General features: G+C 35.6%; 1 protein-coding gene across 2 annotated transcripts in view; it reads left to right on the top strand.

The window, feature by feature from the left end:
- The first annotated feature begins 1,727 nt into the window (after positions 1-1,727).
- The window catches only part of LOC115445668 (sialin), a 42,960-nt gene continuing 22,823 nt past the window's right edge, over positions 1,728-21,864 (top strand). The window contains exon 1 of one of the 2 annotated variants that reach the window (XM_037443396.1): positions 1,728-1,885. In XM_037443396.1, coding sequence (XP_037299293.1) covers positions 1,836-1,885 — 50 coding nt within the window. In that variant the 5' untranslated portion in view covers positions 1,728-1,835. Of the gene's footprint in view, positions 1,886-12,787; positions 13,173-21,864 lie in introns of those variants that run through there. The other variant, XM_030172032.2, reaches the window with a different exon arrangement.

Raw genomic sequence — 21,864 nt, forward strand, 5'->3', positions numbered from 1 at the left:
TGTTATCTGACCTACACCAGTCGTGCTTGAAATTCCCATACAAAATGTTGCTGGACCTGGCAATCGAACTCAAGTACATCCTACAGATGTATTGAGAGTACGCCATTTTGGGATTTACTTACTTATGAAAGGTATTTAAAGTACTTACCTGTTCACCTACGTAGTACCTAAAGGAGGGAAAGTGTTATTGATAAAAGTTATGGTTGATTTCTGAAATGGTTATGGTTGTTTTATTAGTAAATGAATACACTACATCTATACTACGATCAATATATTTTCAAACATCCTTCTATTCGAAGAAGAAGAGTTAAAGGCGCAAACAACTCCAGCCAAAAAACAATTGCACAAATTATAGGGAACGAAAAAAGGAAATTGAATATGAACTAATGATTCGTATTTAGAAAAGTTTCTAACAAAGAGTCCTCTACCCCGTTGGACCGAGTAAATCCCCATAGACCGCAACGCCATGACTCCCCATAATAACTTGAGTAATAACTTATGAAAAAATTAGGTCACCCACATACCGACGGCTTAAGCTGCCGGCACGTATGGGTTACATTGGCGATTTTACATTTTTTTTCTTCTAACAATATTATTTTATCAACCCACGCTTTGCCATTTCACACTGAATGGGGATTGCCGAGTTGCCTGTTTTTAAGTTATTTATAATTTATCGCAGTTTTCAGTAGTTATACCCACTTACTACAATGTATATTTAATAATATAAAATAATATACATACTTACATGTATTGTAGACACTAGACTAGTACCTAATAAGAAAGAAAAACTAATCATCAACTGCGGAACTTCAAAGAAAAACTGAACTGTGTCATTTATTATTTAAATACAGCTAAATAATAATTCCAATCTCGAAATCTTTGTATGACACTTAAAACATATCGACATTTTTTCTATTTAAATGTGATGACAATGGGTAGCTTGGGTGTAGACTACGTATAGCTATCGGTCCTAAATTTAAATAACGGTACATATATTATCTACGTACAAACATAATCACTTTACCTTTTCTAATAGCTAGAATCACGGGGTTGTGGCTATAAAATTGCTTCGCCCAAAAATTATACTTCCTCGCATTTTTACATAGACATGGAACTTATAATGAGGTGCTCCTCAGAAAACCTTCATAAAAGAACTCACAGGTTCTTCACTCGCAGGTTTCCTCCGGTATAGACTGCGGGGTCCGATACACAAACTAAAATAAGTAAATACCCAGTTACCCAACACTCTTTTTACAAAAATCTTATTGAGAGCAACATAAGTATCTACTTTTATATTCTGAGTAGAGAAGTAAGAGTCTATGTATAACTTTATTATAAAATTCTACTACGGATACCCCACATTCTATAAGTTTATGGGCCGAACAATAGTCTTATTTCTTTCCCACTTCTCTGTATTCAATGTATAGCTAGTCATTAGACTTTGGAAAACGCATTCATTTTTACGCCTAAACTATAGAATGAGCAATGAAGACAACCAACCTCAAACCACTGATATCCAAAAATAACACACAGATGGCACTATTTATATAAATATATTCACGTTCAATAAGAAGAAATATCTTTTAAAAATATATAGATTATGTTTATTCTTAGATTATCTAAGTTGTGTTCATAGTTTTATATAATTTTTTTTATATATTTTTACAAAAATTTACATGGCAGCACTAAGAGTAAAAGTGTCAACTGTCAATTCTCGTGAAAAAATACGGTTCTTAGTGGACTACGTCAATGTCAATATTTGTTTATGTTTTGAAAACATATTTTTGTTCTAAACTTAAAAAGTTATAGTTAATCTTCAAAATTTAGAGTGAAGCATGGTTAAAAAAAATGAATACAACTATAGCTATTCGCCGATATTTTCTACGTAAGTTGTAAAATTTTATTGCTTACTTATTACATTCTTGTTTATTTCTTACATTTTTGTTAAGAATTTATAAAACGAGACTCCCACTAACGACTGCTTATTAAACTGATAACAAAGCCTTAAATGATATCTGTTTATTATTAAAATAAATTGAAAGAGGATTCTTTCAAAAAGTACAATTTACCTAGTTTTTACATTTTCTACTGTTTATTTTAGAATAGGTATTGTATAACAACTACAAAACTGATAAAGTATCAATCGTAATCTGTTTTACGGATCCTAGTGTTAGTAGTCATTATTAATATTTATAGAATCAAAATTATTAATTATGAATTATTTTATATAGCAGGATAAGCATCACATGGCTAAGCTGGTGCCTCACCCAATTTAAATCTATTCTCAATATATTTGTCAGCATTAAGATTGTTATTGCAGACGTTGTTTCACATTAATCCTTCGAGTGCCCTTAAATATCTGAAAACCATTGTTGCTATATATTGATGTAATAACACTCTGTCCCCAGCTATAATAATACCAGGCCTGTTTATTCATTTTGATATTGCATAAATAAATGAAACCACTCATCGTAACCTCTGTTAACATTGTGCCAAAAATCATCCATGAATAACAAATACTTCACCAGAAATCCCACTTTTAATTTTCATTTTTTTTTATAATTTTTGTGCTTTAGTAGGAATATGGTGTGTGTGTGAATGTTATTCTGACTGAAAGTGTGATGTTTAAAAAGTGTCATAGTAGTGGGTGACATTAGCTAGTTTTTGCATGAATATTTTAGCTGTATCTTATAACTAAGTTAAGCCTATATGGGCAATATAAAGCATACCCTAGATACTTTGATTTGTTCCATGAGAACACATTTTGAAATTAGAAAATGTTAATAAAAATTATATACTGAGCTATGATTACTGTATATAATATTACTGTATATGTACATTTGAATAAAGAATTTTATAAAATTGTTTAGACAACTGAATGATGAAAATTCTGTGTGTCTATATTTAAATATCTCTTTGATTTACTCATCTTTTAGTAGGAAAAGTGACAATAGTATTTGCAATTAGTTTAACTTCCAATCCAAATGCTGAAAGCTGATACGACCAACCAGGTTCCACTACCTAACTGTTATAATATTATTTAGTAAATAATTAACAGATATACATTATCACAATTCAGCTAGTCAAAGATATGTTTTAAGAATAGATGATTCACTAATGATTTCTTATATTTACGCGAATGTTAGACATTGAAATTAAACTAATTTTCCGGATTCTATCGCGGTTTTTTGTTTTTTATTTTTCACCCGACGTTTCAAAGACTTTGCAGCCTTCATGGTCACGGGGGGGACTGAGGTGTTGTTCATCCACAAAGTCAAAGTTACAATATCTACCTACATTTTACAATTATACAACTTTTTTAAAATTTTAGCTGTTGGTGGTCCGATCTACACAGAATGAGCTCACAGTGTCTTGAAGTCTGGCAGCCGGTCTTTTGGGTTCCGATTTAATTAAATGTAGAACTGGATCCCAGGCTTGTGCAAGCTTCCAACCATCTTTCCTATTGAAATTAGGATGTTTTTTAATTTCAATAGCCACTTCAAGACACTGTGCTCATTCTGCGTAGATCGGACCACCAACAGCTAAAATTTTAAAAAAGTTGTATAATTGTAAAATGTAGATAGATATTGTAACTTTGACTTTGCGGATGAACAACACCTCAGTCCCCCCCGTGACCATGAAGGCTGCAAAATCTTCGAAACGTCGGGAGAAAAATAAAAAACAAAAAACCGCGATAGAATCCGGAAAATTAGTTTAATTTCAGATGATTCACTATTTACAATTAGTTGTTGTAATATTCTGCTAGATAGATAAAGCTTGTCTTGATAATTCTGAGATGTGTAATATCTATTATTAAAAGCCTTCAAAAGAGATAATGGTCCCATTTTAATTTCCTTGCTATAAGAACATGTATTTCGAAGATGGAGATGGAGACTCTTCAAAATCGAATAGGATTTTGATGATTCCTTTGTGTTGGGTTTAGTACATTGTCAACATACTCTCATATTAAAAATATTGTTATTTGCCATCATCAAATATCATCATCAAAAACATGAATTAGAAAGATTACATTGCTTTTGTTTTAATGATATTATTACTTTGGGTCATTACTGATAAACCACAATGTTTCTTTTATTAATGTGTTTTCCATAATATATGCAATGCATAGTTAATGCATTTTATGAAGGCATAAACTAGGTATGCATTGTTTTATAATATTGTTAAACGAACATTTGCTCATGTGGTAATCGATCGAAAACCTCGCAGTTCATAGTGCAAGAGTGCCGCAACCATGGAGTTATTCTGAAAAGAGGAAGTAAAACAAGTTAAGAGTAAATTTATCTTTACACATATTTCTTTGCGTACATAATAACCTAATTTAATACACCAATCTCACAGTATGTGTTTAGGCTTAATAACTTGTTCATTAAACAATGGCCAGCTATCATTATTGACCAATTAAACGATATGTATGCACAGTTGGTTTTGGAAAAATTTGGAAAGATTTTATTAATTATTCAACATACATAGGCCAAAGTTGGTGATATCTAAAGACAACAGTATAGTTATGTAGTGGTTATATAGATATGTCATTTTTATAGTGTCGCACACACATTCATCACGCATTTATCCTGAAAAGGGTATGCAGAGGCGCAACCAGGGCACCCACTTTTCGCCAAGTATGTTTCGTCCCATGATGAGATAAGGGGCGAGTCTATCGCCATTTTTATAATGTGGGTAACCACAAACCATTTAGAACGATTTGATGATATCACATTTTTAAGTATCGGTAACCATGGCAACAACTGTCTGCCAAACGTACTTGCTCAGAACTTTGTCAATTTCTAAAAGTACTTATCAATTTATTTTTTAAGACTATTTAGTTGCAAACTGATTAGTATTTACAACAATTTACACATTACCCTATGTTTAATACTGGTTGGCTCTACGCTTCACGCACTGGCATACATAAATTGTTGTCGTTGTTTGTGTTTTGCAATCCAACAAAAAATTAAAATTACTTTTTAATAATAGAAATTAAGAAAAATAAACAAAATACCTTTAATGCTTTCTACGCGCCCTTCTGACTGACAACTAACTTTCGATAAGTTGTTCAAATTGTATATTAAAAAAAAATCGATACTTCCATTGTCCTCATACGCCTTTTTACACCATTCAATAAAAACAAAAGTTGTCACGCCGCGCCGTTAGTGGCGAAAAAGATTGGAGAATACATGCCAACAAAAAAAATGCATGTTTACTAAAAATTTTCGTCGTCATAGATATTATTTAATTGATAAAACAATATGGAAAAACTGTTTTCGTACAGTAAAGTTATGATAGATTTGGCTGCTTTCAAGTTTAATCTTTGCTGAATACTAGGGAGACCAATCAAGCTGCCTCTCTTTAATCTTGTTAATGGTTGGACCAAAAATTTTCAATCTCGCGAGATTCTGGCATTGGCGAGATCTTAAAACTTTACTATGGTCAGCATTCGATTGAAAATGCTTTCGAAAAAATATAACATGCCCTCAATCTGTCTGTCATATGCCATCTCACGCGATCCCGCGCCGATGTTCCCGCATCAGCACGACTGGAAAATGACGCGAGATCCCGACCCTGATATCAGATACATAGATACAAACATAAAACTAAGTTGTATGATGTATCTAAAGCAAACCGCGCACATACACTAGTAAATAAATCAAACAACTTAAGCTATGCGTCATTTCAATAAAGTTATTTTTAATTGAATAAAAATCTTTCTTTGATTAGAGACTTTCCCGCCCTCACACCCACCACTACAACTCCTGTAAGCCAGGATCAGCAGTGGCACGCATTTTGTGACACCGAGCAGTGAAGCTCGGCGAGTCTCAGGGAAAACTAATATGTCATTATCCCGCAACGAAATTAATCAAATAGAAAAAATAGGGAGGAGTTGGAAATATTAATTGTCCACTTCCCTCCAGAGCAATGCGGGTGACAAAATCATGATGTAAGGAGGCGATTTAACCTCAAGGATAGGGACGTTTACAACTAGATAAGCTAGTTATAAAGCACCACGGATAAAATTAAATGAAAGGGTCCTATCACATGAGCTGTTAGATTTGATTACAATAGGCATGGCAAAAACGCCGGAAAGCACGGAAATTCCGTCTAGTCTCAACAAGGTCCATGTAGTATACAACCCCAGATGTTATTTGCATACTGTTTAACATGATGTTGCGCTCTTCATGCCAGAGACCACACTCCCAAAGTACGTGATGAGCAGATTGTTCAACCTCGTAACCAGGTGTAGAGCATGGGCACGCAGGGAATCAACCAGCCTAAATGAGAACAGTTTACCCTTAAAATTACCATGGCCGGTAAGAAATTGCGATACACAGTAATCTATTTCTAGCCAAGTTTTAATTAGGCGATCGCGAACGTACGGAAAGTATTTATATAAATGACGCCCTTTCGAAGACGAGTCCCACCTACATTGCCATTCATTTAATAACTCGTTGTGTACATCAGTGTGCGTTTTAAATAGTCTATCGATTCTTAAGAGCTCGCGAGACGTAAGAAACTTTTTATCCTCTCTGGTTGAGTAATACATAGCGGCGCGACGCTGTACCTCAAATCGACAGGGAGTACACCCGCGAGGACAGGCAAAGCTTCTGTACTAACAGTTCTATACGCCTTGCACAAGAATATCAACGCCAATCGTTGACTCTGGAGCAGTTTCCTGCGCACAGCACCGATAGTTGCCCTATCGGCCCATACAGGTGATCCGTATGTAATGCAAGCTAAGTAAGTCGCTCCATAGATGATTTTGAGCGTAGTGAAAGACAGTCCCCACGTAGAGGTCGATATCCTTGTCAAGGCGTAAAAGTTACGTTTTGATTTTTCCCCGACGTTTTTATATGCTCTAGAAAGGAAAAATTTCGTTCTAAAATCAATCCTAAATAACAAACCGATTCTTTCCTTTTTACAACAATATTATTAAATTTTATTCGCGGCGGTGATTTTAATATACCTTTTAAAAGCAGTTGGAACGTTTTGTGAGGTGCGAATGTAAGGCGATTTCTTTCACCCCATTCAGATATTAATTGTAAACACGTATCCGCCAAACTTTCAAGCCCCGATCTACTATTAGATTCTATTAGTAAGAGGCCGTCATCCGCATATCCGGTTAAAGTGCATCCTACAGGTAAGGGAATTGAAAGAAAATCATCGAAGCTCAAATTCCATAAATAAGGACCTACAACTGAGCCTTGTGGACATCCCATACTCAGCGACTTCGACACGGCATGGTGGCCGAGTTTCAGTTTGGATGTTCCGTACGAGAAGTATGAGTAAATTAGGGAATATATATTCCTATAGCAGCCTCGTATTTTTAACTTAAGAAGTATCATAGGCCACCAAGCATTGTCGAAGGCACCGGAGATGTCTAAGAAGATACCGAGTACATATTTATGTTCCGATATACTTACTGTTCTTCTAACCGATATTGCCGCGTCTGTAGTCGACCTACCTATGGTAAATCCGAATTGATTTTTGTGAAATACTGGTCCGCCCGGTAGCAGACGAGGGACAATGAGGCGTTCTAGAAGTTTACCTAAAGATGGTAACAACGTAATAGGTCTATATGACTTGGGATCATCGGGAGCCTTGTCGCCACTTTTAGGTATTATTCGAATGAAACCGGAGCGCCATATTCGCGGAAATATACCTTCAGCAATACATCGGTTAAAGACAGATAGTAACGAATCTCCGGCTGATTTACACGCTTCTTTAATCATCTTGTTAGACATTTTATCCTCGCCGGAGGCTTTGTTTAACGGCAGAGATGCAACAATGGCAATAAATTCATCTAATGTCGCAAGGTTTGAGACTGGAGAGTTTGGCAATTCCGCGGCCCACATTCTAATTTGGTTGTGATAATTGTTGTCATTAATAATATCATCGGGTATAAGTGAATGCAACAGTGTTTCCGTAGTCTCCTCAATACCAGTCGTATAGCTATTATTAAATTTAATATTATCGATGTAAGATAAATTAATTGGTCTATTTGCTTTAAACTCTTGGTATAAAGGGAGACCAAGGGCCCTCCTTATCTAACCGCGCGGCGATTTTACGCAATAAATTACCTTTCGATTTTTGTACTGCTGCTCTATAGTGCGACCTGGCAATTTTAAGTTCATTAAAAGCAGATGTAAAAGTGTCACCTGTGACACAACGCTTTTTAAGCCTGTTAAACCTCCTGCGCGCCCTACGAAAGATTCGGCGTAGGTGGACTAGATTTTCGTTCCACCAATCACATCTACGAGTATTTGTAATTGAACCTCGACCGATAGCAACATCTGCACAGTATGTGAACGTGGCCGACATAAGTTCAGCACATGTTTCAGGTGAGAGATCATTGCGAGTAAAATCTCTGGCATGTCTAGCAAATAAAGAGCTAAAAAAGTCCCAGTTAGCCCCTTTAGTTTTATATCTAAAATCATAGTTGTTATGAATAAAACCTTGTGTCAATCTAGGCAAGAATTCGTACACAATCAGGCGATGGTCACTACATGACGCATCCGGCAGGACACGCCACCTATCAAGTCGAACGTCTCCACTAGAAAGTGTGACGTCAATAGAAGACTCGCCCGTAGGGCTACAGTAAGTTGGTGGTGCATCGGGGTATTGTGAATACCAAGATTCATCTCTGCGATGAAATCTTCGACGGCGCAACGCCGATCGGTATCGGTGGATCGATATTTGCCATACCAAAGAGTAGATGACGCATTAACGTCAGCGCCTATAATTACTTTACGACCTGCAAGTGATCGTAAAACCTGGCGGAGATGGTGTATATGTGGTCCTACCGGGTCCGAGTATTGAAAGTAACAACTCACTATGAAAACCTTACAGCTCGGATTTGAAACCTCCGCGACTGCACAGTGTGACGTCATGAGATTACGCACTGAAGTTACAGTGAAATTAGAGTTCGCTACATAAATGCCAGCTCGTGAGCTGCTATCAAGCTGTACGACTCTGCTACGCAGTCGAGCGTGTTGATATTGTTCCTGTACAAGTACAACGTCGAGTTTATAATCCCGAACTAACGTATCTAATTCCGACGTCGCCACCCTATCGTTGTGGAGATTTAATTGTCCGATAATAAAGTTATCCATATTAAATTTATTTAATAATTAGTTGACAAAATGAGGGTTTCTAATTTATGTTTGTATGACGGACATTCCTGAGACCCACAGCGATGGTCGTGGGGTTTCTTAAAACGTTTGCAAGTTGCGCATACGGGCTTAAAATCACGATTGTCCTTATGTGGACAAGCCTTGGTTTCATGTGCCTCGGCACAAACGGCACAAGTTGGTGTTTTAATGGTGCAGAACTTATGCACATGCCCGTATTGTTGGCAATTGAGGCAGCGGACTATCTCCACGTCATCAATAAACCTGCAAGTTGCCCAATCTATAAATAGTTTGTCTTTGGTCGCAACTAGATGTTTTCTCACTTCCGAATCAATTTCCACGCCTATCCATTTACGTCCGTGTTCCAAACTACGTCGCCGAACGATTTTTTACGGATTTAATGAAATCGTCCTCCTTAATTGGCATTTCATCCCTTAATATTTTTGCCGATACAAAGCTGTTAAAAACGGTTTGTCTTCCATTGAGGATGGGACATCTTTAATTAAAATTCGCGGACGTCGACCTTTTGGTTTCTCTAAACGTAAACCAGCTGATTTTAATGCATCCACCGACTGGAGTTTGTGAATCTGACGTTCGTTGGCAACGCGAAGTACAACGCCAGCTTTCGCGGTTTTTTTTTAACGCCTACGATTTGAAACCCGTCGTCGCTAGGTTTAATTGCATTAAACAGCGCCTGTTTCGTGGCAGACGATGACGTGAGATCAGCTGTCCGCTCGCTAGTCGGGTAAGCCACTACGCACGGGAGAGGCGCGCGAGGCTCCATTGCCGGGGCTTGTTTTGGCAGACGGAGCTTAACGGAACTCGCGTAGGTCATTTTGCCGTCCGCTTTGGGTGGAGTAGGACGGGGACAATTCTTGATACCTTCTAGCTCCCGTTGCGCATTGGCTAACTTGGTTTCGTTGCACGATGACTTTAGGGCCAACACCGAAACGATTGCTGTGATGCGCTGAGTAAAGTCCATTATCGCAGACTTATTCGCGACGTTCATACGTGAACCCTGATCATTCACGAGTTCATTTATTTTGGACAAATAATTCGCGGCCTCAGAAACCAAATCGCAATAATTATCCTCTTTTTCAATGTTATCGTCGGACCTAGGCGAAACCGTATTTTGAGATGCGGATCGATTTATTTCCGGTGAAGCATTGATTGACGGCGAATTTTCACTAAAAAGTCGCTTGGGTTTTGCGGAAGAAGGCGATCTCGATATTATTCCGCTTTTACGAAAAGGGTTTGGACCCCGATCAGGCGGGTCGTCGTTATTATTTGGCATGTTAAATTGAATTAAACGCTATTAAAAATACTAAGTTAAATGGCAAATACACGGAATAGAAATACTTATTACCTTTACGGCAACCGGCCAAGTACCCTCACTCACAAGTTGTCGTTACTGCTTAGAGGGAAGATTCGTGCTGTCGTGCTGTCATTGTCATACATTAAGAGTTGTACAAGCCAGCCTTAATGTTACTTAGAAATCTATACATATTATAAATATGAATCCCTATTTCCCTCGGTCACGCCATCACGCGTGAACGGCTGGACCGATTTCACAAATATTTTTTTTGTTGTGTTTGTTATTGTCAGGAGAAGGTTCTCATGAAAGAAAAAATTAAGGAAGTTGAGCGGAACGTTAAAAAAATTAAGAAAAGTTAATTTCAGCGATTGACAGAATGCGCGCTGCAAATTCATAGTTGACAGGACAACGTCTGTCGGGTCAGCTAGTAATAATATAATTATTCTTATAAATTATTTTGACGTATCATTCCCACTCTGGGTATAGGAACTACCGAGAATTGCACAATTTTAATAATCAGTGCGTAAGTACGTCACCGCACCGTGCGCGCGCGCGGAGGGAAGTGTCTTACGTTACGACAGCACGAATCTTTCTTTGATTAATGGAATATCAATTTAATCGAATGTCACAAGTTTTAATTTAAAAATAGGTCTATGACCGAAAAATAATTACTTGAGCTCCATGTTTCCAATTCAAGTATTTTGTATATTGACCCCTCCTCCTATAGGTATAGCTTTTTAGAATATAACTATATTGATTTCTGGCTTCGAAGGTTGTATTATTTGTAACTGTATAAAAGCACACCGATAATAGCGAAAAAAAAAAAAAAAAAGCGGCGATAGCCTAGTTGGGTGTGGAACGGACGGCCGAGACGAATGTCCGCAGGTTCAAATCCCAAGGGCACACACCTCTGACTTTTCTAAAAAAAATCATGTGTGTATTCTTTGTGAATTTATCGTTCGCTTTAACGGTGAAGGAAAACATCGTGAGGAAATTCGAAGGAGTGTGAAGTCTACCAATCCGCATTAGGCCAGCGTGGTGGACTAAGGCCTAATCCCTCTCAGTAGTAGAGGAGGCCCGTGCTCAGCAGTGGGCAAAAGTATATAATACAGGGCTGATATTATTATTATTATTAATAGCGAAAAACTCATAGATGTGTTACCAGACCAAATGGAAATAGGAATTAGGGAGATTAGAGTCCTGTTTCACCATACGAAACGCAACAGGAAACTATTATTTCACGTTTTTGTATAAAACATCAGACCACCCCGATTGAATCAGTCCAGATAAATATGTCAGCAGCATTCCTTCAAATGCAATGGTTAATATTAATTAGCGTGGTAGTGTCATTGTCGACCATGAAGGCAAGCAAATTCGAAAATGTAATATGATGTTTTATTTATGTATATGTATTTTACCTTGCATTTTTAATAGGATAAGGTAAATGCAGTCAATTAACGATAAACAGCTCATATAATGCACTGCCAGAAATATGTGCGATCTGATCTTTTATACCTAGTGAGAATGAAAATGAGCAACCCTATGGTAAGTGATCAGTGCCGCCAATAAACACCCATAATAGTAAAGGTATTTATAAAGCATAGTAACTTTACCAGGCTTCTAGTAACAAGCTATTTTATTAAATGTCAACAAATCCTAACGATCCAAAAAAACTGCAAGCAAAAGCTGATTTCACAGTGATGTGAAAGAAAATTCATCATTATCTTTGCAAAATACCATACCTCTAAAATCCATTGGGTGGTAAAAAGCCAATAAACTAGCGTTAATCTTACAGCAAAAACCTTGACTGATGTTAAGGTATCATCATCAGTCACAACCCATAAACAAGTGTACTATAATCGTGGGCACATTTATGGAAAAAAAGAGATGGAAGAGGATATTAAGTCTTACTCGTACATAGCCTCGTCATTCGTACAAAGGAACGCAACAACGAAGCTGTCACCACGTCGATTTTATATAGGACCATTGTACCATCACGATTGTGCCCACCGCCTTTTCATAGTCTAGTAAATCATACTGAAATGCCGCAATAACTTTTCACGTCAAGGAATCAGAAAACATGATTTTCATCAGATCTAGCAAATGCTCAATTGCAGTATTCCAAGGGCCTTCTGTAAAAATATATAGGTACATACCTTAGTTTATCTTTAATTCTAATCAATGTAATAATAGCATCAAATTTGTTCCAGTATATTTGGAACCAATATTCCAATAGAGCATTCACCGTTATCTGGCGCGTAGGCTGTAGCTATGACGTCTGTATCGCGCCGTGTAAGTTGATTCTCATCGGCAATGTTCTCATAAGTTATCGTACCGTTCATAACAATGCACACATATTTAATAACAAGTGGGGGGTGCGAGAGACCGCGCGAGTGGGCGATCTAATTCGTATGGTGAGTGAGCCGACTGCCGAGTCGAGTCAGTTCGCACAGAAAAGTGAGAGGCGCGGGCGTCGTGCATCGACTTGCCGGCCTCGAAAACTTTACCTTTGAACTCATTTGCATACCATTTTAAACCTTATCACCTCGCAGTAGAGTATCATTTAGGCGTGTAGTGATTTTTTATGGTGTGTCGAAACAACCGCAGCCAGTGACCCCATTGTGAACACCAGTGTAGTGCAAAATGAATGAAGAAAATTCAGTTGCCGAGGATATGAAGCGGCAAGCGGCAATGTTTTACAACACAACGCAGAGGTTTGTTTGCGCGAATTTGGATTGTTTAAACATCAGCGGATGTAGTGTTGAATTCTTGCGGTCTTCGTTTGTTTTGCGTTCGACGAAAATCGTGCAGTTCTTTATATAAAGACACTAAGGTCGAGATTAACACAAAACATTGTTGTTTAGTTTAGTTTGTATGCGCAAAATGTACCCCGGTTTTCAATTTGAACCTAACGTTAACACAAATATCAGCCTTTTTGTAGAGTTAACTGACTTCATCAGTATAAATAATAGGAAAGAATCCACCAGCTGGTGCACAATATTTGCCATTCAACCGAAAAAATAAAACAAATCGCAATCGTCTCGTCTATTAACTTGCTTAATTATTATTTAATTATGCGAACTGACATGCCTTTCAAATTCGGAACATTGTTTCAATTAGTAACCGTTGCATTTAATTATATTGTCGCTATTTAAATCCTTAAATCTATAGCATAAGGTTTTAATTGGTAGACAGATAGGTAGACATTTTAAGTTACATTCCCCCATATTATGCAAACATAACAAATTAACAAATTCCTTAGATGACGTCAACTAACACTGGTAGATAATGCTAACCTACTATACTTGTATAAACTGTACCCTAAGTATAATACTTGCCATTAATTATTGTATCGATGGGATCGTTCCTATCCTGGATAGAAAGTAAAAATAACGGATTAGATTGCCTTCTTTCTAGTTGTGATAGTACATATCAATATAAGATCTATCAAAAGGTATTAGTGTGCAAAAGGCGCCACTATATTAATTTATACAGCATAAATTATATCAAGAATCTAGTTTCATAAAATTCATTCCACAACTACACGTTGTGCACTTTGGGGTCACAATATAGAGGACACAGAACTGTTGAAATATTTGTCTACAGAATGTATAGACTTGCTCGTCTACGCTATTATGACCCTTGAGTAATACTGCCTTACAGAAAACTAACCTGAAGGAATCCCTTACTGTTGTAGCGCACGCTGAAGGAAATTTCCAGAGACCCAAACACTCTTCCGACCTCCAGTACCTAAAGCCTACTTGCATACATTCTGGCTTATGCAATTCTATAAACTTTAAACTACCATATTATAGATATTTCATCAACGAAGACGCGCCCCACTAGCTGCCATAATCTCACAGTGTGCGTGAGCAGCATGAATGCACACCCACACTAAGATAGATATCGTCGAGGCTGAGACTTGGATCGGTCCCATTACCCCGCGACACCCCGAAACTCCTCCGCTAACAAGTGGTGAAGCGTGTCCTCGTGAATGAAATGACTTATACTTATTAGTGCTGATGTCGACTTCCACACAAGGCACCGATATTCCCATTAAAGGTCATCAACATAAAGGTTGGACTTGACGAAAGAACATGAGTTAGACACATTTATCGTTTCAAATCTTGTCCGTTGTTAAACGTACTAAGCATTGGATTGGTGTGTTTTCTATTTGTGTACAAAACATTATGCCTATCACGTTTATCAATGACGTCAGAGGCAAATATAATACCGCAATGACGCAATTTGTGTGACGTCTCGAAATCCGAATCGGGATCCTTTGGCGCCATTTCGCTTCATAGGACTGCCTGACCTAACCTGCTGTAATATAAGATATTAGGTAATGTTACCTTTAAATCTGGAAGTATATTATGAAAGTAGTGTTCTCAGAACTGTCTAGACACATTATAATATTTACTCAAGCTTTCAATATTTTCATTGGGCTTCACTTCGCTGTAATTTGAAGTCATTTAGTCGTGCCTGAATGAAACAATCTGTAATCGCGAAGTGGGAGATTTACTATCCCCTTATTCATAGACGTTTTTTATGTAAGGACGGAGCAAAGCTGTGATAACAAGGCTGTTTCTCAGTACTGAAGGCATGGCAGCCTTCGCAGTGCGTAGACATAGGGCCGTTGTGATTGGATACTATTGAGATACAACAATATTAGCCAATCACAACGGCCCTATGTTATCACAGTTTTGCTCGGGGGTTAGTATTTGCAGTGCTCTGATTATATTACCACCTTATGATGCTGTAATATGGGCGAGCCTGTTCCCATTTCATTTAATTCAATCGAGCAATTCAGTAGTGTGTTCATGGAAATTTACTACACGTACTGTGTTGCTGAAAGAAGTAATTATCTGTGCATCATTTTGTGCATGTTCATAAACCATAAAATATCACGTTTCCTAACACGTATTGCATACGATTCATGCTTGATTGAAAGTTGTAGCAAATAGTTATAAATGTGGGTAGTTTTTAGAAAGTCCGATTACCTAGAAATTGATATTTGTTTAGTACTTAGTCGCTAATTGAAACATTTTTGATGTTGTTTACGTATATAATTCAGACCGTTCACATATTTTTGTGTGATCTTCCGTCTCGTAATTTACTTACAACTATTTTTATTAGTGGTTGCCCAGTAATCTAATTTCGACCGCAATTTATAAATTTTATTTTTTTACACTCTTCAATATAAACTCAATTATGCTAAATGTCACACTCCTGCGCGCAATATGTTTGAAAAGAGGTACAAAGTTTTTTAGATTTACAAGTTAATGACGCTATATTGTGTAGACGTTTTAATAAAAGGAAAACACGTTAATAAAACATTGTGATGATAGCTGATAGTATAATAACATATATGTACATTAAGGTGGTAGCTCAAGGTCTATTTTCATACATTTTGTTTCGGCTTTAATCTGGGTAACTAAACAAGTATTGGCAAGTAAAGAATTTAAATTCACGTCTAGTTAGTGATTAGTTCTCGCAGTTGAAAGAAAAATGTAAAATAATTAATAATCATGGATATTTCTGCCTTTAAAATTTCGTCATATTAAATTTTAAAGGCCGAAATATCCATGATTATAATCATTTTTTCAACTGCGAACTACTAACTACTACCCAGATTAAAGCCGAAACAAAATGTATGAAAATGGACCTTGAGCTACCACCTTAATTATAAACAGCTATTTGACCAGTCAAGTACTATGTCAGCCCCAAAGGGAGTGACGGGACTGTGCTTTTCTTATTTTCGATAACATGGGGATGGGGAGAATGAACAGTGATTATGTCAACAAAATTTATTTAATTATTATTAAAAAAAAAAAATTATAACAATAAAGACATTTTAACGTACTAAAAGTTTTACTACTTGAACTTGACTACTTTTACTTGACTTGAATAATTTAAATTCTTTGTATTTAATTTAATCTACATATCTATTTATAGGTAATAAGTAGGTTGATAGGTAAAAATATACTAATAAAGAAAAAATATATTTAATTATTTAAGCAAAATTCTATCCACTTTTTTATTATCTTTATTGTAGTTATTTAGGTTAATCGTCAGGATGTATCAAAGTTTAAATGTTAAAGCCACGCTATATCTGTATATTATTTTATAGTATGAGTGGCCGACCAGAACAAATTAGGTGCGAACAACCAACATAAACCGTGTTGAAATGGCTATTTTGCCTCTTGGTTTTGTATAGTGATTGATGACTGGTGAGTGAGATTCCGGAGGTTTCCAAACAACCGCATTGCTCTTTGCAATCCTTATTTATTTCTTTTAAGGTTAGAAGCATATCTTTAATTCTTTATTATTATGGGTGGTGTTGATCTTTGTTTCTGTATCATCAATTGACCCCCAAGTTTACTGATCTGCCAGCCAAATCAATAAAGGGTAGTTGGAAATTAAATTAGAGTAAAACCCGTCTAAGACGATTTTAAAGGGACTCGGGCAAAACACGTCTTAAGTGGAAAAGGCAATATAATAGGTTTATATCAGATTTCACGGAAAATTAAAAGGAAAAGTTTCAAAGAAAATTGGTCAATTAAATCTACAGAATTTATTGCATTAATGTTCAAGTAAAACGATTCCTTTAGTGTTCAATTTTAGAATTTTGCCTTCTTAGAACTTCACCGCCGTTACATGTTCGCAAAAGGTTTGTAATTTTTTGTATAAACTAAATATTGTATAACATTGCCTCAATACAATGTCCTAGACTAGGCCTGAAATGAATGTTTAGTTTTCCATTACTACAAAGAGTTTTAGGTGTATTAGCAAAAAGGACTTTATAAAATGCTTAATATTTTATCGATACATTCTCATTCCTTACATCGCATACTACTTTGACAGAGCGATGTTTATTATGCCAATTATTGTTTATGACCAGTACAATAATTTTTCTTCTCAATCACGTTTTTACAATCGACGACCGCGTGTGTACAGCCTCATTAAAATTTCAAATGTAGAATTATAGTCTCTCAATGACCTTCGCATTTCCTGCTTATTGTGATAGTTCACATAGCCTTTTGAAATGTTGACTATTACTATCAATTATATGAATAATATTAAATTGTGTATATGTTATGTCAGACATTATGTTTTTTGAGTACAAATTATTTAAGAAGCAGGTTTCAATTTAGTACCTAAGTATCCTACTATGTATAGATTATAGGTAATATAAATAAATTCAGCTGAATTAGAATTTCTTTGCTATGTTCAATTCGCACCTCTAATTCCGATGGCGAGGAGTATTGATAATGTTTCTTTTTTCTTCTAATGAAATAAGTTGATTTGTTTTGGTTTCGTACACAGGCATTTTTGAAGCCAATACTTTTATATTATTACAAACTTTAACAGAAGCATCGAACTCAAATTGGTTAAGCCATGCTATAGATATATTTGTCTACGCCAAGCTATATACTTCATAACATGGCTGTAGTTCGTCATAGGTTGGTCATTCAGTGTAGTACGGTGTCTCACCTCCGTTTTCAATAAACTACGCATATCGCTTTTTTCAGTCTATCAATAATATTAACCAATCAGAACAATCCATTTTTGACAGGCTTACAATTTACTTATTTTGATTGGTTTATTCTCAGGATCGGATCGAAGATGAAGATTTGGGTCGTTTATTAAAAACTGCTATTAAATAACTAACGTCATACAGTTGTAACAGCTTGCTGTTGCGTTTGTTAGATTTTTTAGTAGAGACGTTTTAAAATAATTGTGTATTTTTATACACAGATCACTTATATAAGCAAACGAACATATGTATCAATCATTTTATACCATCAGGACATCAGTGATAAATACGTTACGTCAGTAATCAAGTAGGGAAGGGCGGATGCGTTTTCAAGGAAACGAGGACCACTGTATTCGTTATACAATATATTTATTACATATATTATATTGATATACATCAATAAATATGGCCAGTGATATAATGTTTCATTAACATTAGGCATTAGACATTACTATAGCACCAGTTATATATCTATTATATCTTTTATATATTATATATTATACAATATATACCTATGTTAGGGTATACACCCTAACATAGGTACGACTCACAAATTATTAAATGTATAATCATCATATTATATATTTTATTAATAAATAATATTTAATTGTGAAAGAAACTAAAAGAAAATAAAGTATATTTACTTAACTTGTCAGTCTCTTAGTATTGCTCTGCTCGACGGCTCACGATGAAATGCCCCGTATCAACCAAGTGGCCGGTATTTATATCACTTCGAACGTCAAAACATTTAAGCACTACCGCCATTTCAGACAAATGTTTACAATTTCTATTTTAGTTACCTTAATGCATTTGTTTACAATAACTTACACAATAATCACATTATAAACAGTAATATAGCTTTTTTTATAAATAATCTATGCTAATACGTTCCGTAGGTACGTTGAGTAAGATTTTCTAAGGTTCAAACATCTTGACCTGATCTTTATTTCTTTCCTTTAAGACTGAAATCGTATTATGATCTTCTTGTATTCTAGGTGTTTGTGTTCAATAGAGATCACTATTATATAGATATATCTATGAGACATATCTAGATATATCTATGAGTGAATTTGTTTTTAGTATATTTTGGCCAACGAACAAATGGATCCATACAAATGGAACAAATGAAACAAATAAGGTAAAGTGATCTCTGTTGAATACAAACACCTAGAATACCTATTTAAATAGGAGCAAATTATTGGTTTTGAGATTTCTTATTCTCAACGTAAGTACCACTTAATCATAGCCATACAATATTAAACCTGTGACCAAATCTGAAGGTTATCATATCTCCAATTAGACAAAGTCCTTTCAAATGCAACAGTTGTGGAAAATTTTGCATTCATTTCAAAAGATATTATTATATGTTGGGTAAGAATATTATTACCGATCTGTATACTTCAAATGAAATCAGACTGATATTCGTGTGTATATTATAGCTGTATGTTATGTAGCTTTGTATAGCCTATCAGTGGCGAAGGATCCATATAACCAGATTCCTGCCGGCTTCCTTTTATGTAAAATTTATGTGGAATCTGATTAGAAATTTTTAAGATTGTATTGATGCATATTAGTACCTATATATCGGGTCGGGTTCCCTTTTGGAAAATGTAACCCTTTGCCACTGGCTTCTGTGTGATATCTATATTATATTCTGCTCACGTCAAAAATGTGATCGTTTGAACATACAGTTAACCTGTTTACCATCTTATCGCGTCTGTTAACTGATGAATGTTTTCCTACTTGTCATCAACAAAATACTCGAGCATAATATTTAACTTTGTACAACATTGCAAACTTAAAACGTTTATTTCTTGGCAATAATGAGTTAAGTGATGACGTAAATTGCTATAAATTGGAACATAAAAAAGTACATTATATTTTCACAATATGTTACAACTTACAAATAAATTTAAACAGATTACAACTAATTGAGTAACATCTTGTTTGATATCGGATTATATAAGCATCCACAGAATATTTTATATAATTTTTGATATCTAGAACAGCTTACAAAATATATATTAATATTTGGTTATAACAAAGTTTTGTACATAAGACTAAATAAATAAGTAGAATACGTCTAAAATTAACAAAATTTATTTATGAAATTTACACATAGGACTGCCATCACCTAAATTGCCGACGACGGATAAACACGGCAAAAATCCTGGACATTTGGGCGAAATATGGGCTTTTCCCTGGAAACCTCAGAAAAAATATTTTTTGTAACAAAAATAAAAACACCATTATAATTATTACATTTTTATTCATTTAACATACGGGTATTTAGGAATGAATTTTTATGACAACAAAGGACACTTTTTAAAAACCCCTGCCACACGGCCCCCGGACGACCTTCAAACTAGGACAAATCCGGGGCAATCTGGACGGATAGCAGCCCTGAACCTAGTCCTTTCTTTTATGCGTTATGGTCACATATCTTGTGTCCACATTTATGACCTTTAGGCAGTGGGCCTCTCTTTCCCGCGATTAATATACATATTATAAAACAAAATACCCTTTTCCGTCTGTGTGTATGTTATCGATTTTCTCAAAATCTAATAAACGGATTTAATGAAATTTTATATGGAGATAGTTTAAGACCCTGGGAAGGTATAAAATAAATAAAATACTTTATTTATCACGTAGGCGAACAAAGTTCGCTTATGATACGTCAAAACAATGTATAATTATTATTATTTCTAAATACTATGAACATCTTAAATTAGAGATAACATTTATAATGAATATAGGCTTTCTATCCCGGGAAAAGCTATAGCGGGACTTTTATCCCGGAAAACTCCTTCACGTGGGCGAAGCCGCGAGCAAAAGCTAGTATTAAAAATAATAACGTACCTAAATGGATCTAAATGGCCAATACCATGCCAGTTACAGTATTGTGAAATAACAGTCTTACGGTAGCGTAGAAAAACAGTTCATGGCGTCTCGTTTTATCCACGATTGCCTCAATTACTTTTCCATCAAACCGTAATAGCGTTCAGGGCGGTAAGTTAGTCCTTGCGTTCCCAAAGGACCTTGTTTATCCCCGCGCTTTATTTATGGGGTCTTCGTAATATACTTTTAATTCAAATGGCTTCAGAGAAAAGAACGCCGCGGCTTTGGGTCACTTGCCCCAATTAACACGTAACTCATTTAGCACTAAGTTCTTTGCGTAATTTATTTTATTTGGCTTTTTATTTTGTTGTTTTCAAATATAACTAAAAGATACTTAATATACATGTATAGCATTGCGCCCTTTTCCTTCTCAGGGGTAAGCAGCGTTGTATCGGACCACAATATGATGTATATAACTTAAACAAAGAGAAAATCTCAATTAGGTTGTAATCATTTTAATGTCAGTCTAATGTTAAAACGATAAATTCTACTTCGTCTCACATATTTATTACTGACATATCGATAGCTCATGAGTTTATAACTTCTGGTTGTTTCGATGTGGTTTTTGCGCTCCGATGAGTTTACCGTCACAGAATTCGTTGATGTGAATATAATTATGTTGCTATTACTGAATATAATACTTTATGAGGCTTATAATATAATGTATAATCCAATATTATGTTTACTTCTAGCTGAACTAAACTGAAAAAAATGTTGACCATGACATCATACTAGAATGACAACAAAAAATACTAGGAATGATAAATATGGAAGAATCTAAGATGATACTTGGTCAAACATGTGAAACCTGAACAAATATCACATGTTTTTGGTACTCCCTATTATTTGCAATGCTATTGATGGAACTCAAGTGTTTTTACAGTCGGGTTCCCTATAAACGAGAGCTCGGTTTTTCTGAGTAGAATTATGGGTGGGCTTAGATAAGTGCCGTAAATTATTAAATTGCATCT

Source organism: Manduca sexta, chromosome 26 (assembly GCF_014839805.1).
Source record: "Manduca sexta isolate Smith_Timp_Sample1 chromosome 26, JHU_Msex_v1.0, whole genome shotgun sequence".
Classification (NCBI taxonomy): domain Eukaryota; kingdom Metazoa; phylum Arthropoda; class Insecta; order Lepidoptera; family Sphingidae; genus Manduca; species Manduca sexta.